The sequence below is a fragment of the Pristiophorus japonicus genome, chromosome 15 (genome assembly GCF_044704955.1).
Source record: "Pristiophorus japonicus isolate sPriJap1 chromosome 15, sPriJap1.hap1, whole genome shotgun sequence".
In the NCBI taxonomy this organism is placed as follows: Eukaryota; Metazoa; Chordata; class Chondrichthyes; family Pristiophoridae; genus Pristiophorus; species Pristiophorus japonicus.
Genome location: NC_091991.1, coordinates 86,770,033 through 86,792,526, shown reverse-complemented (window position 1 = coordinate 86,792,526; position 22,494 = coordinate 86,770,033). Strand labels below are relative to the sequence as shown.

The window sequence follows — 22,494 nt, the reverse complement described above, 5'->3', positions numbered from 1 at the left end:
CCAGTGTCTAACCCACTGCCCCCAGTGAAAGGCCAGTGTCTAACCCCCTGCACCCAGTGAAAGGCCAGTGTCTAACCCCCTGCATCCAGTGAAAGACCAGTGTCTAACCCAGTGCACCCAGTGAAAGGCCAGTGTCTAACCCCCTGTACCCAGTGAAAGGCCAGTGTCTAACCCAGTGCACCCAGTGAAAGGTCAGTGTCTAACCCAGTGCACCCAGTGAAAGGCCAGTGTTTAACCAGTGCACCCAGTGAAAGGCCAGTGTCTAACCCAGTGCACCCAGTGAAAGGTCAGTGTCTATCCCAGTGCACCCAGTGAAAGACCAGTGCAACCAGTGAAAGGCCAGTGTCTATCCCAGTGCACCCAGAGAAAGGCCAGTGTCTAGTCAGTATGTTGCAAGCCCAACACGAGAGGGGTGGTCTTGGATTTAGTTTTGGGGAATGAAGCTGGGAAGATTGAAGGGAGAACACTTGGGTGCCAGTGACCATAATTGAATCAGATTCAAGTTGGTTATGTATAAGGACAAGAATAGGCCTGGAATAAAAGTTCCAAATTGGGGAAAAGCTAATTTTGCTAAGTTAAAGAGTGATTTGGCATAGTGGACTGGAAACAGATACTTGTAGGTAAATCACTGTCGGAACAGTGGGAGGCATTCAAGGAGGAGATCCGGAAGGCTCAGGTCATACATGTGCCCTTCAAGAAAAAAGCTGGGAAAAATAATTCTACAGCCCCCTGGATGTCTAGGGACTCGCAGGAGAGGAGTAAGAAAAAAACGAACATTTATGTCATGTACCAACAGCTAAATACTTTAGAATATTTCGAAGAATATGGGCTAGGCTTTCCACTAGGAGGCCCTCGCCCCCAAAAATGGGCCTTGTTCCAGTGATGGAGGACGTTTTAGCCTTACTGATCGCTGGTACAAGGCCCATTTTTTTTGTGTGCGATTTTCCACTCGGCCTTAGGCCTTAGGCCGGCGATGTGGAATGGGCGATGTGATTTTCGGCGAGGTCGCGTTCGTCCACTGAAAGAGGAAGTCAAAAAGCTTCCCTAGTATGTGTGGGAGATCAGGGGGAGGTCAGGGGTCATCCACACATGTGCAGAAGGCACAGGGAGGGCCAGAGAGAGGATAGAGAGAGTGTAGGAAGGCAGAGACAGAGTGGAGAGATCATTGTTCATTGCATATTAGATTGTTTAAAATGTTCTTTCATAGCTGGGGTGGGGAGGAGGGTGTTTGAAAAGAATTCTGTTTGCAATAAATTTGTTAATGATTTTAACAATTGTTATGCATTCTCTGATAAGGTTAATTAACTTAGGCATTTTGAATAATTTAACATCTTTATTCTCTTGTAATAATATTACTTAAGTTAAGCAAATGCAAATGCTGCACTACAAAGGACAGGCCAGTGCAGGCAAGGCTAAAACGTATCTCAACATAACTCCGTGCAAATGCAACTTTTGTATAAATGTAATTGTTAATCTAAATGTAAATGTGACGATCCCCAATGTAAGTTCATGCAAAGCGTTCCATTATCAGCTGCTGACACAACAGCTTTGCGGCCACGTAACTCCCACGGGGTACTGTTCTTCTGCGGGGGGCGGGTGGTAGGACCATGGCTACATCGCCAGGCTGGTCCTCCCCGAGGACCTCACCAGCTTCCTCTTCCTCCTGCTCCTCCTCCTCCTCTTGCTCCTCGCCGGCTGGCTCTTCCGTCTCCCCTCCTTCTGGAGGTGGACCTGCAGCTCCAACTGGCATTAGTTGTCCTCTCCTTATAGCTAGGTTATGTAGCATGCATCACACCACAATAAACTCAGCGATCTGGTCAGGGTGGTACTGTAGGCTGCCACCAGAATGGTCCAGGCACTTGAAGCGCTGCTTTAGGACTCCAATTGTCTTTTCGACAATGTTACGTGTCGCTATGTGGCTTTCATTGTAACGCTTCTCTGCTTCAGTGATGGGATTACGCAGTGGGGTCATCAGCCAACTGGCAAGGCGATATCTCTTATCTCCCAGCATCCAACCTTCTGGCTGATTGACAAACAGGTCAGGGATAGCACTCTCTCGTAGGATGTGCGCATCATGGCTGCTGCCAGGAAATGTAGCATTTACCGTCATGATTATTTGTTTGTGTTCGACAACAAGCTGCATATTAAAGGAGTAGAATCCCTTTCTGTTACGAAATACCTCCGCGTTCTTTAAGGGGCTTTCAGAGTGATGTGCGTGCAGTCTATTGCTCCCTGCATCTTGGGGAAGTCTGCTATTCTCGAGAAACCCAAAGCCCTCCCGGTCTGAGCCTTCCTGGTCATAGGGAAGCTTATAAAGTCCATCTGGCGAGTGTAAAGGGCTTCAGTCACCTGCTGATTGCAGCAGTGTGTGGCGTGCTGAGAGATATGATAGATGTCGTCAGATGAAGCCTGAAAAAAACCCGTAGCGTAGAAAGCTAGGGCAACAGTAATCTTAACCTCAACGGGCAGTGCGGTTCTGATGGTGCTGGAAGGCTGAAGATCCCCCTTGATGAGCTGGCAAATCTCATCGATGGCCTCGTTCTGGAAGCGGAGCCGTTTTCAGACAAGTTGAGGTAAGATTGCATTTCTTTGTATCTTTGTTGGCTGTACGCTCGCCTCTTCTGTCTCTGTCACCTCTTCGATTGATCCTTTCAGAAACCAGCTTGTGAGCAGTTACGAGAGTAATGGTGCAGAAAGCATAGGCCCCATCACGATCAATAATTATTTTCAATTGTATAAATGAACTTTTCACTAAGGAATGTGAATCTATTAAACTACTCTATCTATTCCAGCCCCAGTCTAACACTAGGCCCCCTTCACTTTAAATAATTATTTTCACTAGGTATAAATAAACTTTTCACTAAAAAATGCCAAATCCACTCGGTTACTATTAGTAAAATTAAATATAATTAAAAATCTGAGTAGATCTATCTATACAGGACCCATAAATCACTCACAACCATCTAAGCATGATTTTTTGGCTGTCTCCCCACTTCCTCCGATCTTCAAGATGGCGCCCATAGTGCCCATTTCCTTCTGTAAAGCCCGGGAAAAGCAACTATTTCACAGCGATGTTTTCAGCCTTAAATCAGCCTGACCTTGTGATGGCGATGTGCCGAAAGTTGGGATGGGCCTTGTGTGGGCGATCAGCTCAGCGATCAGTTCGGCGAAGTGAACCGAAACTTGGGGGCTTATTTTTCCGGCGATATTTCTGGCCTAGTTTCCACTTTTTCCTCAAAATGGCCGATAGAGGTCCTTTTTGAGCGATATATGGGCCATAGCTGGGCGATGTGCAGTGGAAAGTCTAGCCCTCAGAAATTTAAGAGGCAAAATAAAAAAGGATATTAGGAATGCTAAGAAAGAGCATGAAAAATTCTTGGCCAGTAAAATTAAGGAAAAGCCTAAGATGTTCGATAAATATATTAAGATTAAGAGGCCTATTAGAAACCATGAGAGTAATCTTTATGTGGAGGCAGAAGATGTTGGTAGGGTTCTCAACAAAAACTTTGCATCTGTCTTCACAAAGGAAAGGGGTAATGCAGATGCTGCTATCATGGAGGAGTGTGATATTCTGGATGAAATAAATATAGTGAGAGAGGAAGTATTAAGGGGTTTAGTAGCTTTGAAAGTAGATAAGACCCCAGGCCCGGATGAAATGCATCCCAGGCTGTTGAGCGAAGTAAAGTTGAGTAGAGGCCTTGACCATCGTTTTCCAGTCCTCTTTGGATCTGGGGATAGTGCCGGAGGATTGGAGGACTGCTAATGTAGTACCCTTGTTTAAGAAGGGAAAAAGGGATAGGCTGAGTAATTACAGGCCTGTCAGCCTAACCTCAGTGGTGGGAAAATTATTGGAAAAATCCTGAAAGACAGGATAAATCTGTATTTGGAAAGGCAAGGATTAATTAGGGATAGTCAGCATGGATTTGTTAAGGAAAGATCGTGTTTGACTAACCTGATTGAATTTTTTGAGCAGGTAACCAAGAGGGTCGATGAGGGTAGTACGTACGATCTAGTATATATGGACTTTAGCAAGGCTTTTGATAAGATCCCACATGGTAGACTGGTCATGAAGGTTAAAGCCCATGGCAAAGTGGCAAGTGGCAAGTTGGATCCAAAATTGGCTTGGAGGTCGGAAGCAAAGGGGAATGATTGATGGACGTTTTTGTGACTAGAAGGATGTTTCCAGTGAGGTTCTGCAGGGCTCAGGATTGGGCCCCTTGCTTTTTGTGGTATATATCAACGATTTAGATTTGAATATAGGGAGTATGATTAAGAAGTTTGCATACGACACTAAAATTGGCTGTATGGTTGACAATGAAGAGGAAAGTCATGGGCTGCAGGAGGATAGCAATCTACTGGTCAGGTGGGCAGAGCAGTGGCAAATGGAATTTAATTCAGAGAAGTGTGAAGTGATGCACTTTAGGAGGGCTAATAAGGAAAGGGTATACACATTAGGTGGTAGGCCACTTAATAGTGTAGATTTACAAAGGGACCTTGGAGTGCTTGTCCACAGATCCTTGAAACTAGCAGGCCAAGTGGATAAGGTGGTTAAGAATGCATACGGAATGCTTGCCTTTATTGGCGGAGGCATAGAATATGAGCAGGGAGGTTATGCTTAAATTGTATAATACTTTGGATAGGCCATAGCTGGAGTACTGCGTGCCGTATTATAGGAAGGATGTGATTGCACTAGAGAGGGTGCAGAGGAGATTTACTAAGATGCTGCCTGGAATGGAGAATCTTCGTTATGAGGACAGATTGGATAGGCTGGGTTTTTTCTCATTGGAACAGAAGAGGTTGAGAGGAGACCTCATCGAGGTGTGCAAAGTATTGAGGGGCCTGGACATAGTGGATAGTAAGGGTCTATTTCCATCGGTGGAGGGGTCTATTACGAGGGGGCAGAGTTTTAAGGTGGTTGGTGGAAGGTTTAGAGGGGATTTGAGGGGGGGCTTCTTTACGCAGAGGGCTATGGGGATCTGGAACTTGCTGCCTGGAAGAGTGGTGGATGCAGAAACCCTCACCACTTTTAAGAGATGGTTGGATGGGCACTTAAAGTGCAGTAACCTGCAGGGTTACAGACCTAGAGCTGGTAATTGGGATTAGACTGGATGACCTTTTGTTGGACGGCGCAGATATAATGGTAAGTACTGCAGGGAATAGAATACGGCCAGGGTGATATCCTGGACTAGTTTCGATCATCTGGATGGGTCGGAGAGGAATTTTCCCTCCCTAAATTGGCCTAGGTTTTTATCTGGTTTTTGCTTCTCCCAGGAGATCACATGGCTCCAGTTGGGGTGGAGTGTAGAATATTTCAGTATAAGGCGTGTCGCAGTTGTATGAGGCGGACTGGTTGGGCTGGATGCTCTTTGCCTTTCTGTCATTGTTCATAGGTTTATATATAACCTTTAGGGCCGCTGACCGTGCGGCTCTTTGTCGGCCGGCGTGGACACGGTGGGCCGAAATGTCCTTCTTCTGCGCTGTAAATTTCTATGTTTCAACACTCTGCACTCAGTGATAAGGCAGAGTCTAACCCACTGCACCCAGTGAAAGGCCAGTGTCTAACCCAGTGCACCCAGTGAAAGGCCAGTGTCTAACCCACTGCACCCAGTGAAAGGCCAGTGTCTAACCCAGTGCACCCAGTGAAAGGCCAGTGTCTAACCCAGTGTACCCAGTGAAAGGCCAGTGTCTAACCCAGTGCACCCAGTGAAATGCCAGTGTCTAACCCAGTGCAGCCAGTGAAAGGCCAGTGTCTAACCCAGTGTACCCAGTGAAAGGCCAGTGTCTGACCCAGTGAAAGGCCAGTGTCTGACCCAGTGCACCCAGTGAAAGGCCAGTGTCTAACCCACTGCACCCAGTGAAAGGCCAGTGTCTAACCCAGTGCCCCCAGTGAAAGGCCAGTGTCTAACCCAGTGCACCAAGTGAAAGGCCAGTGTCTAACCCCCTGTACCCAGTGAAAGGCCAGTATCTAACCCAGTGCACCCAGTGAAAGGCCAGTGTCTAACCCAGTGCACCCAGTGAAAGGCCAGTGTCCGACCCAGTGCACCCAGTGAAAGGCCAGTGTCTAACCCACTGCACTCAGTGAAAGGCCAGTGTCTAACCCAGTGCACCCAGTGAAAGGCCAGTGTCTAACCCAGTGCACCCAGTGAAAGGTCAATGTCTGACCCAGTGCACCAAGTGAAAGGCCAGTGTCTAACCCTCTGCACCCAGTGAAAGGCCAGTGTCTAACCCAGTGCACCCAGTGAAAGGCCAGTGTCTAACCCTCTGCAACCAGTGAAAGGTCAGTGTATAACCCAGTGAACGCCAGTGTCTAACCTAGTGAAAGGCCAGTGTCTAACCCAGTGCACGCAATGAAACGCCAATGTCTAACCCACTGCGCCCAATGAAAGACTAGTGTCTAACCCACTGCACCCAGTGAAAGACCAGTGTCTAATCCTCTACATCCAGTGAAACACCAGTGTCTAACCCACTGCACCACCCAGTCCCCGTATCCTGCAGTTATTTTGCTCACAATCCTCTCACTATGTGTTGTCTGTGAGCATGATTTCCTGTAATAATTCTATAAGCAAAGACTCTGTGCCTAGAACTCACACAGTATATCTCTCTACTATAGGTTGAACCTCCTTTACCCAGAACTCCCTTATCCAGAACCACCCACCGTCCAGAACCATTCCTGGCCACCGGGTGGCGCTTACACAGAACTCCGACATGAACAAATTGAAGTTATTCCTCGTTGCCAACTCCCACAATTGCTGGCCTGACCCCGCGATCCACTGCAACCTCCCCACCCCCCAACCAAATAATCTCCCTGCCGCACTCCCAACCCCAAGCCAGCCATCCTCGATATCCGCTTGCTCAGTACCTGTACCATCCAATTTAACGTGACCTCCCCTTGTCTGGAAAAATCCCTTATCCAGAACAGGCCAGGTCCCGAGGGTTCCAGATAAAGGAGGTTCAACCTGTATTGAATCAACAAGGCCCAGTTATATCCAAAGACAGATCTGAATGTGTACCTGTGTTTCGGGGCAGGTCTGGAAACTGTACTTTGACAGAAGCCGCACCAGTGCAATCTTGATTTCCAACTGTGCCAGTCTCATTCCGATGCAGTTCCTGGGTCCCGCGCCAAAGGGCAGATACACAAAAGGATGCCGCTCTGCTTTCATTTCCGCAGTGAATCTGATGATCAAACACATTAAGGAGAAGATGATTTGTATTTGATCCATACACGGGAGATGTGTGAAGTGTAACTAAGGTTCCTTAGCTAAGAGTGCCCGTCTGTGAATGAGCGAGTGCAGTGATAGACATTCCTCTGGAAAGTTGTGTGTATCTTTCTCAAGACGGAAAGTTCGAGGACACGCCCCTGTGCTGACAGGCCCATACCCTTCTTCACTGACCAAATTCCACCTGCACCCCAGTTCTGCCAACTCCTAGAGCTGTCCCTTCTCTGCTGCTGAACATCATCTCCCTCCCTATTACTTCCAACTGGTACATCTTGCTTACCATTTTATTGGGCTGAATCGTGCTTGAAAAATAACAGCATGTTAATGTGAAAATCAGCCAGCAAGGTCAGACAAAGAGATACATCGTGAATTGAGAACCTCTGGAACTTGTTAGTCGATTTACACTCGCCCATAGCCTCACCATTATTTTTAAGAACTTGCCACATTAAACGCACCACAGAAAGATAGGGCTGGAACTTAACAGTGGAAGTATCTTTTTAATGATGTGACATTAATTTCTGGCCCAGAAATTGAATAATTTAAATTGTGGACTCTCATTCCTGCATGTAGTAAATTGTTGTTTGTGATTTTAAAAATGTTAAATTTTTAATTTTTTTCTTTTCTTTTCTCTTTTTTTCTCTCTTAATCCAATCTTTCTTTTCCTTTATCTCATTTCTCTTTCTGTACCTGATTTGATTCTGATACACTCTATTTCCTTCTCCGTCAGTCCTTCGTTTCTTTCTCAATTCTTAAATAACATTGGTTGAGGAGATAGGCCGTTGGTCCTGTGTTTCACTAGGGTCCCAGATGCCCCGTTGTCCTCTCCCCTCCACCAAGTTACGGCACAAAACAATTTTGAGCTGAAACGCGAGGGAAAGTGTCTAACTAACGGCGTACAACGTAAGTTGGCCAGCTCCAGCAAGATATTGCCCAATGTGTCTCCTCAGATTTTAAAAAATGTTAAGGGACTAGAATTTCCTATTTTATTTGTTCCTGGGCAACACTACCATATTTGGATCATTTCTGGCCCCATGCCCAGTGCAACTGAGTAAAAGCATCCATCAAAGGGAAGGGAATTGAACACTGTGGAGGGAAAAATGTTTTTTTAATTTTAAAACAACACACGCATAGAAGAATGGCAGGACTAATAAAAGGGGAAGAATGGATGTTGTAAAAGAGCTGGGCAAATGACGAGTATATCTTTCCCCAGAGGATGCATGATTAGACCACACTACTGCATAAACCTTAAGCAAGGAGTACAACTACTCCCTGTAGACTTGCTCTACTGATATACATGTTTGTTTTCCAGCAACTAAAACATTCCTCTTTCTTTTAACCATTTATTTTCATTTTGCTTCTTTGTCATTAGCAGGTGCAAAGACAGAAGCTTTAACCATTTATACTTCAATGCAGCAAGTGCGACTGTGTTCTAACGTTCAAACCTTCTTGTTTACATACTTTCACTGGCTGACGGTAAGCTAACCAGAGATGGGTTTTTTCACTCCAATTTGCCCCCTTCCTCTTTTAAAGACTCAGGTTGGGGTCATGGGCACCAGTAGCCTTCCAGTACGTCCTAGTGACCAGTCTTCGTATGGGAACCTAAAGGGTGGTTGCTATCAACTGTGGAGTATATCACAGCTGAGCCCAATGTGGTCCTCACACACTCACACGCACGTGTGAGTACACACACGCTCACACTGTCTGCTCGACAGTAGTCAATAGATAGCATTAAGGGCTGTGAACTCCCTCACTATCCCACCCCAAATACATGCTCAAGCTGTGTCCGGGGCGGAGTCTCAGCACAGACCGAGGACACAGCTTGGGGCCTTTTGGCTTGTACTAGGTAATATGTCAATACCCAAGTTTGGGAGCTGTGGATGATGTGCAGGACTGAGCGGATGAACACCAGAAATAAAGACTGTCATTTTGAGGATTTTTTTCACCAGAGTAACCCAGAAAGGTGATGATGAATTACCTTTCCTTTTGAGAAAGAAAGATTACCAATGTGTAGATTTGTAAAATAAAATCTCAGTCCCTTCAACAATAACTTGGTGCAATAATATTCAACTCAGCCCAGATACAAGTTCTTGACTTTGTTTCGATCGTATGGCCCTGAAATTGCGGTCGGATTCTCTGACCACAAAAATATTTACCAATGTACCTAGTGGTCCCAGAAGAACGAATACTTGCACTACGAGGCCTCCATGTGCAGCCCAGCGCAGAGGCCTACGTATTCCAGAGCATGTGTACATCCTGGGATCGCATGGGCCGGACCAATCAAAGAAAATGGCATATCCCCAATCACAGTAATGGTCAGTTCCATTTGTACGGAGATCACCATTTCTATGAATGGGGGTAACCCCAAAAACACAAACATTTTAAATAAACAAGAAAAACACTTCACATATTTAAAATTAATTAAAATTGAATTTAATTAAATGTTTCAAACATTTATTTTTTTGAATATTTTCACATGTTTTAATAAGGGTAAAAATAATCTTACCTTAACGGACAGGATTTTTAATATAAAAGTTATTGATAACATTTTATTTTTCTACCTTTTAAAACTGTTACGCTGGTAAAATCAGGCCTTACGTCTGTTTTTACCAGGCGTAAGGGTTTGAAGGACATTCGCTGCACTAGAGTTGGGCAAATAGCACAAATCTCTGCCCACGAAGGCCCTTCTCCCGGGGATGTGTTGGAACAGTTCACAAGTGCCGGATTTCGGTGCATGCGTAAATGTGAAGGATGCCTTGAGGAACACACTGGTGGCCACTGAAATTGCGATGTTACAATAGTTAGTGCACTTCAAATATACCTCATTTGCTGTAATGCGCTTTGAGATGTATGGTGGTTGTGAAAGGCGCTATATAAATGCGAGTTTATCTTTTCTTTTAATTGAGAGATTTTTGTTAACTAAGAGAATCGGCACTTGCGGGGCCTCTACAGGGAAGTTCGCACATCGTACATGCCCGTAGAGACCGCGATTTTTGGCAGTATAAACAGGTGGTAGCCAGTCCGTTTTACAACTCTCCCAATTTTTATTTCCCTTGGAAAGTAACACCATCGCCCGTTTTACATCATCGCACAAAGGTAAAATCTACCCCGTGGAGTTCACCGCAGAAAACTTCTGTTTCAAAACATTTATGCCATTTGTGTCAGCCGTGGCTCAGCGTCACACTCTCATCTCTGAGTCAAAAGGTTGTGGGTTCCACTCCAGGAACTTGAGCACATAAATCTAGGCTGACACTACAGTGCTGCACTGTCAGAGGTGCCATCTTTCGGATGAGACGTTAAACTGAGCCCCCGTCTGCTCTCTCAGATGGATGTAAAATATCCCATGGCACTATTCAAAGAAGAGCAAGGGAGTAGCCCTGGTGTCCTGGACAATATATAAATCCTCAATCAACAGCATTAAATAAAAATGATCTGGTCATTATCATATTGCTGTGTGGAAATTGACTGTTGTGTTTCCTACATTACAACAGTGACTACACTTCAAAAGCACATCATTGGTTGTAAAGTGCTTTGGGACATCCTGAGGTTGAAAAAAGGTGCTATATAAATACATCTTTCTTTCCTTTATTTTAAGGTTTCTGCTCTATGCAGTGGCCATAACTGTAGATTTCACTATACTCGTGAAGTCTTGTCACAGGAGAACTCATGTGGCCATGTTTGTGCGGATAGACTGTGTATAATCACGGCCTAGCTTGAGGCTGAACACTCTGAAATTCTACAATTCAGCAATATTTCCGGATGAGGTAGCAACATTGTGACTGAATATGTGGAGATAACACATAGGCCAATGAACAAGTGGATGGCATTTATGACTTTATACTCAGTTAAATTTTTAATGACAGTATTCGTGGTCTTGTTGCTGGCACAATAAGGGTCTCTGCAACTTTACAGCATTGAATAACCTACCTCTTTGACCAAGTGCTTGGTCACCTGTCTTAATATCTAATTACTTGGCCGGGGCTCAATCTTTGGCTGATTACACATGTGTGAAGCGCCTCGGGACATTTTACTGTGTTAAAGGCAATATATAATTGTAAGTTGTTGTTAATGGTTGTTACATACCTCTCTGGTTTAAATTTCTCTGGCTCTGGCCAGTATTTGGGGTCATAGTGAAGGACACCGACAGGAACTTCTATAGTAAACCCCGCTGGAATTAACAGCCCGTTCACCAAACAGTCTTTTTCACACACACGGCTAAACCTGCAGCAGACCAACACAAGTGCTGGTTAGTTCATCTCCGATCCTTACAAATAAAGACAACGCATACAATAACCTTAGTCAATCGTGACCTTCTCCCTCCATGGTTCCCTCCCAGGAGGACAAACCCTAATGGCTTCCAATTCTTATCATCTTGCCCAGTTTACTTCTCTCCTTTCCTGAAGGCACTGAAGCCTGGCATGGGTACATGGCACCAGATGTCCTCTATACACACACGCACAGGCACTTTCTAACAGAAGTTAAGGATAGCAATCAACAGTGGGTAACCCAGATGATTTCTCCCCCCACCCCCATCTCCACTTCCTTAAGGCAAGGGGGTACTGTGACTGAGATCAGCTCAACTCAGCACAGGCCAGGAATCGGACCGTGACCTCTTTGGTCCATGTAGTTTTGTACTTCATTGGTTGGTGCTAATGGGCCATCGTAAACCAGCCTTTCAATCTTGAACCATACTGTTATGAGGGACTTTAGTTCTGTGAAGAGACAAGAGAAGTTGGGATTGTTCTCCTTTGAGCAGAGAAGGTAAAGGCGAGATTTAATGGAGGTGTTCAAAATTAAGAGGGATTTTGATAGAATGAATAAGGAGAAACTGTTTCCACTGGCAAGAGGGTCAGTAACCTAAGGGCACAGATTTAAGATAATCGGCAAAAGAACCAGAAGGGAGATGAAGAGAATCATTCGATGATTCTTAGTCTAGTGTTTGTCTATTAATAGGTTCGCCATTTGCTTTGTACTCAAAAGAATGAAGCAATGTCCTTCTTGAATGAAGTAAGGCCAGGACTGGGCGCAGCTGTGATGCCCAGGGCGAGGGCAATGGAAAGGGAAGTGTTTGTATGGGGAAGATGTCATCAAAACTGCTTAAAGGTAAGTTCCCAACCTGCAGGATAGAGAGCTTAAAAAAAATCAAAAGTGCAGTGTACCATGTGATGGCCACACCTATAATAATTCCTTTAGGATTGAACTTTGGTTTATTATTTACTATGGGAGCAAAGCTGGGACCTTACTGATATACTTGGTTCAGCCACGCACTGCCCTAACCAGCCACGTCATTGTGCAGTCCTGCCTGTACAAAGCCCAATGGAATCGTTTGTAATTTAAAACAAAACGTTGCCTAGTTTTTAAATAACTTTTTTAAAAAGTAAGGTTTTACCCGTTTCTCATTCCGATTGGTGAACTGTTTTTTGTTGTTACCTGACTCCAGGTGGGTACATGCGTAGAGACTCTGAGATTACCATGTCCAGATATGGTAACTTCTGCACATTGTTATAATCAGGGGTGGTCTGAAAGATTACAATGATGAGTTAATGGACAATAACAACAACAACTTGTATTTATATAACGTCTTTAACGTAGTAAAACGTCCCAAGGCGCTTCATAGGAGTGTTATAAGACAAAAAAACAAATAAATTTGACAGCAAGACACATAAGAAGAAATTACGGAAGGTTGGTCAAAGAGGTAGGTTTTAAGGAGCGTCTTAAAGAAGGAAAGAGAGGCAGAGAGGCAGTGAGGTTTAGGGAGTTCTAGAGCTTGGGGCCCAGGCAGCTAAAGGCACGGCCACCAATGGTTGAGCAGTTATAATTAGGGATGCTCAAGAGGGCTGAATTTGAGAAGTGCAGACAATAAATATTCTCTTGGGTTCAGTGTCTTCCATAAACGAATCCCATATCCACTGCAATCAATTAACCTTTCCTGTCCAAAATCTAGCCATATGATAGTGTAACCTGGGGATGCAACAAGGACTGGAAACTGTAATCTTGTATTGTCCCCACATAGATTTCTCATATCTTCCAGAGGGTGGACTGATGAACACTCCAGTGAGAAGAGACCAATTATAAACCTGCAGGCTGATTTATTTCACAAATAATATGGAAACTAATAACAGAGTGTTCACAGTGGGTTTGAACTTATTTCGGAACGCTCCTTGTGATAAGAAAGTAATAAAGCTCATTATTCCTCTTCGATGGCAAAATTCAGACTAGCAATTCTCTGAAACAAGTTGATGTTACATTTAAGATGAGAGTTCTTGCCTGCTGTGTCTGTGTTCTTGGCTTCTCCTTACTATGTGTTACATTGTCCTTGGTGTCTGAACCTGCCCCAGCCCCCTGTATCCAGGGATTGGCTAGTTGAGCTGTCAGAGACCCCCACAGCCACAAGGTTGTGACAAAAATATGGGAACGTAGAGGATTCCTGCTGAGCTCAAATGAGCGAGGCCATTCCAACATCTTATACCCACATTCGTCTCTGGAATGTGTTAGTGAGCCTAATTATCTCACCCTGATGTGGTATGTGAGAACCACCATTTTGGTTAGACATTCTGACTGGCTCTCATTCACATTTCCAAGAATACGTATGTTCTGAGAATTTAGTCCCTTGTGAACCAAATTTTACTTGATTGCAACTGCTTAATATAAATTACCCCAAATTCCTCCAAGGTTAAATGAGCAAAAATCTTGAAGCATAATATCATTAATCCACGAGAACCTACAGTCAATACAACTTGAGGCATTCAATGTCTAAGCCTGAGCCTCTGATAAGTTATTCAAACAAATCTCTAGTCTCCCTTTATGGCCTGGTTGTAAGGACATTACCTGGTGTAGTACTAATCCAGACAGACTGGAAATTGCCCTATTTAAATAGCTCATTTGTGCTGTGTTAAATGAACTCAGCTGGGTTGGTACAATTTGTTCTTTACCCATGAACTGAGGAGAAAAGGAATTATGCCTGGGGTCCTTCTCCTGATCACTATCCAACGATTTCTCTTGCAAAGTGCATGCCTTTAAACATTGAGTGAGGATAGAATTGGGCTTGGCAGTGATGCTCCCTGCAGGCCATCACACAGTAAGGCCGGAATCTTTCCAGCCCTGCGAGTGCGGGTTTGGAGGCGGGCCCGCTGTCAAAATGGCCGAGATTGACAGCGGGATGGGATCCCACTCTGATCCTGCCTCCTTGTGAATTTCCAAAGTGTCGCGTCTGGCTGCAGTTCACTGACCCGACACCAAGCGGCGGGCCAGCCAATTAAGGTTATTAAGAGGTGGATTAGAGGTAATGTAAAAGAATTTTACCAGGTACTTAACATTTTTCCAAGTTTTTCAGCAGCTTCCTGTCGCTCGGCCATCATGTCAGGTTCTCAGTAACTCTCCCTTGCTCTGACTAGTTGACAGCATCAGAAGTGGTATAAAAGCTATCATTTCACAGCTGTTCAATGTCCAATCTCAGAGTCTGAAGACTCTTTTGTGTATGCAGTTTGGAAGTGTCTCCACTGTCACCTCCTTGGAGCAACCTCCTTGGAGCAACCAGTGACAGATCGCTTCTGTCATCTCAACATCAGCTGCCATCTATTCTAGCAGCATTGGTGCCCTTGAGAAAATCTCACCTTAGTCCTGAGAATCCAAACTTGATCAGCGCCAACACCAATATCATTAAACAAACCAGCATCACCACCAACACCAACCTTCTCCGCAATTACCTGATGCTGCACAGGACACCGGGCATCAGCACCCAATCATATTGCTGGCCGGGACACCAGGGATGGCCTCACCATGGCCACATTCACTTCAGCTGACGCTGTACACACTGGCTGCCACATGATCTGCCTGGTTGGCACCATCCCACACCAGCTCCATAAAGCATCCCTACAATGACCAAGCCATTCCTTTCACATTCATCACCATTGTGGAGGTAACATTATGTCTCACCATTCACTACAACTCACTAAGCCATTTACAAAGGTTCACACAAATCAGTCCAAGAACGCAAAGTGTTCAAAATAAAAATGTCAATGTTTCAGGACACATTAGCAGGAACTCTACATGAACATAGGCCAAAAGACCCAAGTGCCTACTTTTGTGTGTTGTTAGTTGGTATGATTGGACAAGGATGAGTGTGAGGTGTGGCGAGTGAGATGGAGATGTGATAATGTAGATAGAGAGGTATGGGTAGAGGTGTAAGGATGTGCAGAAGTAGGGTAGGGAAGAGTGATGGGAATGTGATGTGTGGCACAACAGAATGAGGTTGAGTGTGGCTTTGCAGTAACGTTTCATCATCTACTGAGATAAGAACATAAGAAATAGGAGCAGGAGTGGCCATACGGCCCCTCGAGCCTGCTCCACCATTTAATACGATCATGGCTGATCCGATCATGGATTCAGGTCGACTTCCCTGCCCACTCCCCATAACCCCTTATCGGTTAAGAAACTGTCTATCTCTGTCTTAAATTTATTCAATAACCCAGCTTCCATCATTGAAAGGTTTGCACTCCTGCAGCCAGCTCCTCCTGACGACATCCCTGCTTGTGCCTTCCTGTGCAATGTGCAACCAGTCTGCGTTGGTACCCAGGGGAGCTCTCTTCTGCCCATTGGAAGGGAAGAGGATCTCCCTATGTGCTGTGTCTCCCTCTGAGTCATGGGAGAGCCTTGGTGCAGCCGTGCACCTCTGTGCAGTGCTTGCAGCACCTTAATGCTGCAGAACACTGACAGAACAACTGTCAAAATCAATGTGGCCATGGTCCCTTTAAGGAAACCGGCTGATGACCTGTCATCAAATGACATCATCAGACCCGCTTCCTTTTAATTGGCCGGGAATCTCGCAGCGTGGGCTTAACAAGCCTCATCAACGGAAGATTCTTCATACAGTGCGGGCTGCAGCGAGCGGCGGCTTCGCCACCCGCCACCGATCCCGGCCGTTTCGGTCTCGCCACGATCGGTTGCCGAGATCGCGGCCTAAGAATGGTCAAATGGGTCCCATTGCCTTCTGGAGTCGCTGTGGCCGTCACTGGCAAGCGATATATTTCCAAGTCAGGATAGTGTGTGTCTTGGAGGGGAACTCGGAGGTGATGGTGTTCCCATTCGCCTGCTGCCCTTGTCCTTCTAGGTGGTGGAGGTCATGGGTTTGGGAGGTACTGTCAAAGAAGCCTTGGCGAGTTGCTGCAGTGCATCTTGTAGATGGTACACACTGCAGCCACGGTGCGCTGGTGGTGGAGGTCGTGAATATTTAAGGTGGTGGATGTGGTATCATGTGGAGTGAATCGATTTGGCTGAAGACTGGCTTCTGTGAAGTTAAGGACCTCAGGAGGAGGACGTGATGGATCATCCACTCAGCACTTCTGGCAAGATAGCTGCAAATGCTTTAGCTTTGTCTTTTGTACTTGCATGTTGGGCTCCGCCATCATTGAGGATGTGAATATTCATGAAGCCTCCGCCGCCCATCAGTTGTTTAATATATATATATTAATGACCTACATGAAGGGACCGAGTGTAATGTATCTAAGTTTGCTGACAATAGAGAGCTAGGTGGGACAGTAAGCTGTGAGAACACAAAGTGTCTGCAAAGGGATATAGATAGACTAAGTGCATGGGGAGTTAGGTGGCAGATTGAGTATAATGTAGGGAAATGTGAGGTTATTCACTTTGGTAGGAAGAATAGAAAAACTGAATATTTTTTAATTGGTGAAAAACTTTTAAATGTTGGTGTTCAGAGAAATGTGGGTGTCCTCACAGAAAACACAGAATGCTAGCATGCAGGTACAGCAAGCAATAAGGGAGGCAAATGGCATGCTGTCCTTTATTGAAAGGGGGTTGGAGTATAAGATTAAGGGGCTGGTAGAAATTGCCCCCTGCCCCACCCCGTTTCGATGGTTTTTACTACAGCTGCGGTTCAGGTCGCCTCTTGAGCGACATTTGCTCCTTGTTTTTTTTTTGTTTTGATCAGGAAGTCAGTCTTAATGGGGGCGGTGACACACCTGAGGGGCAGAAACGTGGCAGTGACAGCAACAGGCGGAATTTGGGGGTGGTGCAGAGTGACCGTCGCGATGACATCATCACGCTGCCGCATCACCACGGCTCTCCCCTTCACTTAATGGGGAGAGGCTCCGTGCTTTTTAAACTTCGGCCAACTGGGCCACCAGGGAGGTTTTCGGCTGGGCCAGTGGCCTGCACCCAAGAGGGGGTGCCAGGCTGCCTTTTGGTGGCCCGGCCGAATGTGCCCTCCACTTTAAGGGAAGCCGCACCGTCGTTGCAGAAGGCCACAGTCTCACTGGACCACCAGGGAAAACCAGGTTTTGGCATCAACGGGCAGGCCAAAGATTTTCCGAGGGGAATGTCGCCATCGGGGGGCTAAGATCAGCAGTGCGCGCGGTGATGACGTGCTTACCGCGGATTGGCAGCAGCGGAGTGGTAAGGGGGGGATCGGGGCACCGGCAGGAAAACTCGGGACAGCAATTGGACCAGCAGTGGCCATTCCATAAAAAGTTGACGACCACTCAACTCCGCAGCATGGTCACCGATTTTCGGTGGCAACAGGCCTTAAGGAAAGGCTCAATTTCGGCCGCAGGAAGTCTTGCTACAATTGTACAGCGCCTTGGTGAGACCATACCTGGAATACTGTGCACAGTTTTTGTTATGTATGTAAACCTGTAATTACCAGGGATCAAGGGGTATGGAGAGAAAGAAGGAAAGGGGTACTGAGTTGAATGATCAGCCATGATCTTATTGAATGGTGGTGCAGGCTCGATTCCCGAATGGCCTACTCCTGCACCTATTTTCTATGTTTCTACCATGTCTAACCACCAGAGGGCTTATCCCCTGGAGTCCCAAGGGATCCCACAATCCCTAGTCTGACTCTTTATCCAAGACATAACAACTGACGACGACATACAGATAATGAACCCCAACGCAACAATGCAGAGTACTGTGGGCATCCTGCAGAAATGAGTGGGAAACCTTCGTGGAGCGATTTGACCAATACTTCGTGGCCAACGAGCTGGAAGGAGAAGCGAACGCTGCCAAACAAAGGGCGATCCTCCTCATCGTTTGCGGGGCATCAACGTATGGCCTCATGAAAAACTTACTCGCTCCAGCAAAACCCACAGGCAAGTCGTACAATGAGTTGTGCACACTGGTCCGGGAGCATCTAAACCCGAAGGAAAGCGTTCTGATGGCGAGGTATCAGTTCTACACGTACAAGAGGTCTGACGGCCAGGACGTGGCGAGCTACGTCGCCGAGCTAAGGCGCCTTGCAGGACATTGCGAATTTGAAGGACACTTGGAGCATATGCTCAGGGACTTCTTTGTACTTGGCATTGGCCATGAAGTAATACTTCGCAAACTTTTGACTGTAGAGACCCCAACCTTGAGTAAAGCCATAGCGATAGCCCAGGCGTTTATCTCCACCAGTGACAATACCAAACAAATTTCCCAGCACACTAGTACTGCTGCAAGTACTGTGAACAAAGTAACGTTGTTTTTGAATCGAAATGTAAAAGGCAGGACTTGCACGCCTGTAGCTGCACATCCACAGATGACTCAGAGTCCGCCATCAATGGTGGTGAATACAAGGCAATTAACACCTTGTTGGCGCTGCGGGGGTGATCATCGATTCCATTCATGCCGCTTCAAAGGATACGTTTGCAAGGGCTGTGCAACAATGGGACACCTCCAACGCATGTGCAGGCGAGCTGCAAACCCTGCTAATCCTGCAAACCATGTAGCAGAGGAGGACAGATCCACGGTGGATCATGATGAACTAAAGCCTCAGACCGAGGAGGCAGAGGTATATGGGGTGCACACATTCACCACAAAGTGTCCCCCGATAATGCTGAAGGTTGAATTAAATGGACTCCCGGTGTCCATAGAGTTGGACACGGGCGCAAGCCAGTCCATAATGAGCAAAAAGACTTTCGATAAGTTGTGGTGCAACAAGGCTTCAAGGCCAGTTCTGACTCCCATTTGTACCAAACTCAGAATGTACACAAAGGAACTGATTTCCATAATTGGCAGTGCTACCGTAAAGGTCTCCTATGGTGGAGCAGTGCACGAGTTACGACTCTGGGTGGTACCGGGTGATGGTCCCACGCTGTTTGGCAGGAGCTGGCTGGGAAAGATACACTGAAACTGGGACGACATCCGAGTGCTTTCGTCCATCGACGACAACTCATGTTCCCAGGCCCTAAGAAAGTTTTCCTCGCTGTTCGAACCAGGCATCGGGAAGTTCCAAGGAGCAAAAGTGCAGATCCATTTAATTCTAGGGGCGCGATCCATCCATCACAAGGCGAGAGCGGTACCTTACATGATGAGAGCGAGGATGGAGATCGAGCTGGAGAGGCTGCAACGAGAGGACATCATTTAGTCGATCGAATTCAATGAGTGGGCCAGTCCGATCGTTCCAGTACACCACGGTCGGAATCTGTGGTGATTACAAAGTAACTATCAATCGTTTCTCGCTGCAGGATCAATACCCTCTACCAAAGGCAGATGACCTATTTGCGACACTGGCGGGAGGGAAAACGTTCACAAAGCTGGACTTGACCTCGGCCTACATGACACAGGAGCTGGAGGAATCTTCGAAAGGCCTCACCTGCATCAACACGCACAAAGGTCTTTTTGTTTACAACAGATGCCAGTTTGGGATTCGATCGGCCGCGGCGATATTCCAGAGGAACATGGAAAGCTTGCTGAAGTCGGTCCCGCGCATTGTGGTCTTCCAGGACGACATCTTGGTTACAGGTCGGGACACCGTCGAGCACCTGCAGAACCTGGAGGAGGTTCTTAGTTGGCTTAATTGTGTGGGGCTCAGGTTAAAATGCTCGAAGTGTGTTTTCCTGGTGCCCGAAGTGGAGTTCCTGGGGAGAAGAATCGCGGTGGATGGCATCAGGCCCACCAATTCGAAGACGGAGGCAATCAAGAACGCATCGAGACCACGGAGCTGCGGTCGTTTCTAGGACTCCTGAACTATTTTGGTAACTTCTTACCGGGTCTTAGCACAGTGTTAGAACCCCTGCACTCTTTACTGCGTAAGGGAGATGAATGGGTATGGGATAAAAGCGAAGAAAATGCCTTTGAGAAATTGCTTGTGTTGTACGATCCATGTAAACGTTTGGTACTAGCATGTGATGCGTCATCGTATGGGGTCGGTTGTGCATTGCAACAAGCTAATGAATTTGGGAAATTGCAACTGGTTGCTTATGCATCCAGAAGTCTGTCTAAAGCCGAGAGGGCCTATAGTATGATCGGAAAAGAAGTGTTAGCGTGTGTTTACGGGGTAAAGAAAATGCATCAATATCTGTTCGGGCTCAAATTTGAATTGGAAACCGACCATAAGCTGCTTATATCCCTCTTTCCTGAAAATAAGGGGATAAATACGAATGCATCGGCCCACATCCAGAGATGGGCCCTCAAGTTGTTCGCATACAACTACGCCGTCCGCCACAGAAAACTTGCTGATGCTCTCAGTAGGCTACCATTGCCCGCCACCGGGTGGAGGTGGCACAGCCTGCAGATTTAGTTATGGTAATGGAAGCATTCGAGAGTGAGCAATCACCTGTTACCGCCCGACAGATTAGAACCTGGCCGAGCCAGGACCCCTTACTGTCCTTAGTAAAAAAACTGTGTGCTCCACGGGAGTTGGTCTAGTGTCGCGTTAGAGATGCAGGAAGAAATAAAGCCGTACCAGCGGCGCAGAGATGAAACGTCTATACAGGCAGACTGCCTCCTATGGGATAATCGGGTAGTTGTGCCAAAAAAGGGCAGGGACACTTTCATTAGCGATCTCCACAGTACCCACCCAGGCATTGTAATGATGAAAGCGATAGCCAGATCCCACGTGTGGTGGCCCAGTATCGATGCAGACTTAGAGTCCTGCATGCACAAATGTAATACATGTTCCCAGTTAAGCAATGCACCCAGGGAGGCGCCACTAAGTTTATGGTCCTGGCCCTCCAAACCGTGGTCTAGGGTTCATGTCGATTATGCAGGCCCATTCTTGGGAAAAATGTTTTTAGTGGCTATCGATGCGTACTCCAAATGATTGAATGTGTGATGTCGGCAAGCACGTCCGCTGCCACCACTGAAAGCCTACGGGCCATGTTTGCCACGCACGCCTGCCTGATGTCCTTGTAAGTGACAATGGGCTGTGCTTTACCAGTGCTGAATTCAAGGAATTCATGACCCGCAATGGGGTCAAACATGTCACCTCTGCCCCGTTTAAGCCAGTGTCCAACGATCAGGCAGAAAGAGCAGTTCAAACAATCAAGCAGAGCTTGAAAAGGGTAACTGAAGGCTCACATCAGACTCATGTATCCCGAGTCCTGCTTAGTTACGGCACAAGACCCCACTCGCTCACTGGGGTCCCTCCCGCTGAACTGCTCATGAAAAGGGCACTTAAGACAAGGCTCTCGTTAGTCCACCCTGATCTACACGAACAGGTAGAGAGCAGGCGGCTTCAACAGAATACATACCATGATCGCGCAAATGTGTCACGCGAAATTGAAGTAAATTATTCTGTATTTGTGTTAAACTATGGACAAGGTCCCAAGTGGATTACTGACACTGTTTTGGCCAAAGAGGGGAGTAGCGTGCTTGTGGTCAAACTCGCAAATGGACTCACCTGCAGAAAAAATTTGGACCAAACCAAAATCAGGTTTACGGACTATCCAGAACCCACAATAGACTGTACCTTTTTCGACCCTGCAACACACACACACACACGTGGCAACCGACCCAGCGGTTGACCACGAAGCAGAACCCATCACCCGCAGCAGCACAGCAAGACTCACCACCCCCAACAGAAGACTCTGCCTTCCCAAGCCTACTGCTGCACATCATGACTCACACCAACATATCTTGCATGTCCACCCATGCTTCTCACTCTATCTACATTATCACATCCCATCTGACTAACCATTGCTCACAGTCACCCTCATCCTAATGCAATCATACCACTAATACCACAAAAGGAGGCCATTTGGTATCAGCACCCCACTCCATCATAGTCTCCCTCTACAGATCTAACTCATCCATTCCTTGCACTCATTCCATCACTCTCACTCAACCTTCTCTCCTTTTCCTCCTTGCAGGAAAAGAAAGCCCACAATAATAGGGAGAGGGAGCGAACCGGAGGTGGCCCTCCATCATTGGCCACCTTAACAGCAGCAGAGGAGGTTGCCCTGAAAGTGTCAGGAGTCGCAGAGCAGCTGGAGGTGGGAGACGGAGCGAGGGGGCATCTCAACAAACTGGCGACAGAATTACATCTCATACAAACATATGGCCT

General features: G+C 46.5%; 1 protein-coding gene across 5 annotated transcripts in view; it reads right to left on the bottom strand.

The window, feature by feature from the left end:
* tbxas1 (thromboxane A synthase 1 (platelet)) overlaps positions 1–22,494 on the bottom strand; it is a 329,644-nt gene that overhangs the window by 8,921 nt on the left and 298,229 nt on the right. For all 5 annotated transcript variants that reach the window (XM_070900690.1, XM_070900689.1, XM_070900693.1 and 2 more), the window contains 3 exons: positions 12,645–12,733; positions 11,298–11,435; positions 7,011–7,173 (listed from right to left, as the gene is read on the bottom strand). In XM_070900690.1, the coding sequence (XP_070756791.1) occupies positions 7,011–7,173; positions 11,298–11,435; positions 12,645–12,733 (390 nt within the window). The remainder of the gene's footprint in view (positions 1–7,010; positions 7,174–11,297; positions 11,436–12,644; positions 12,734–22,494) is intronic.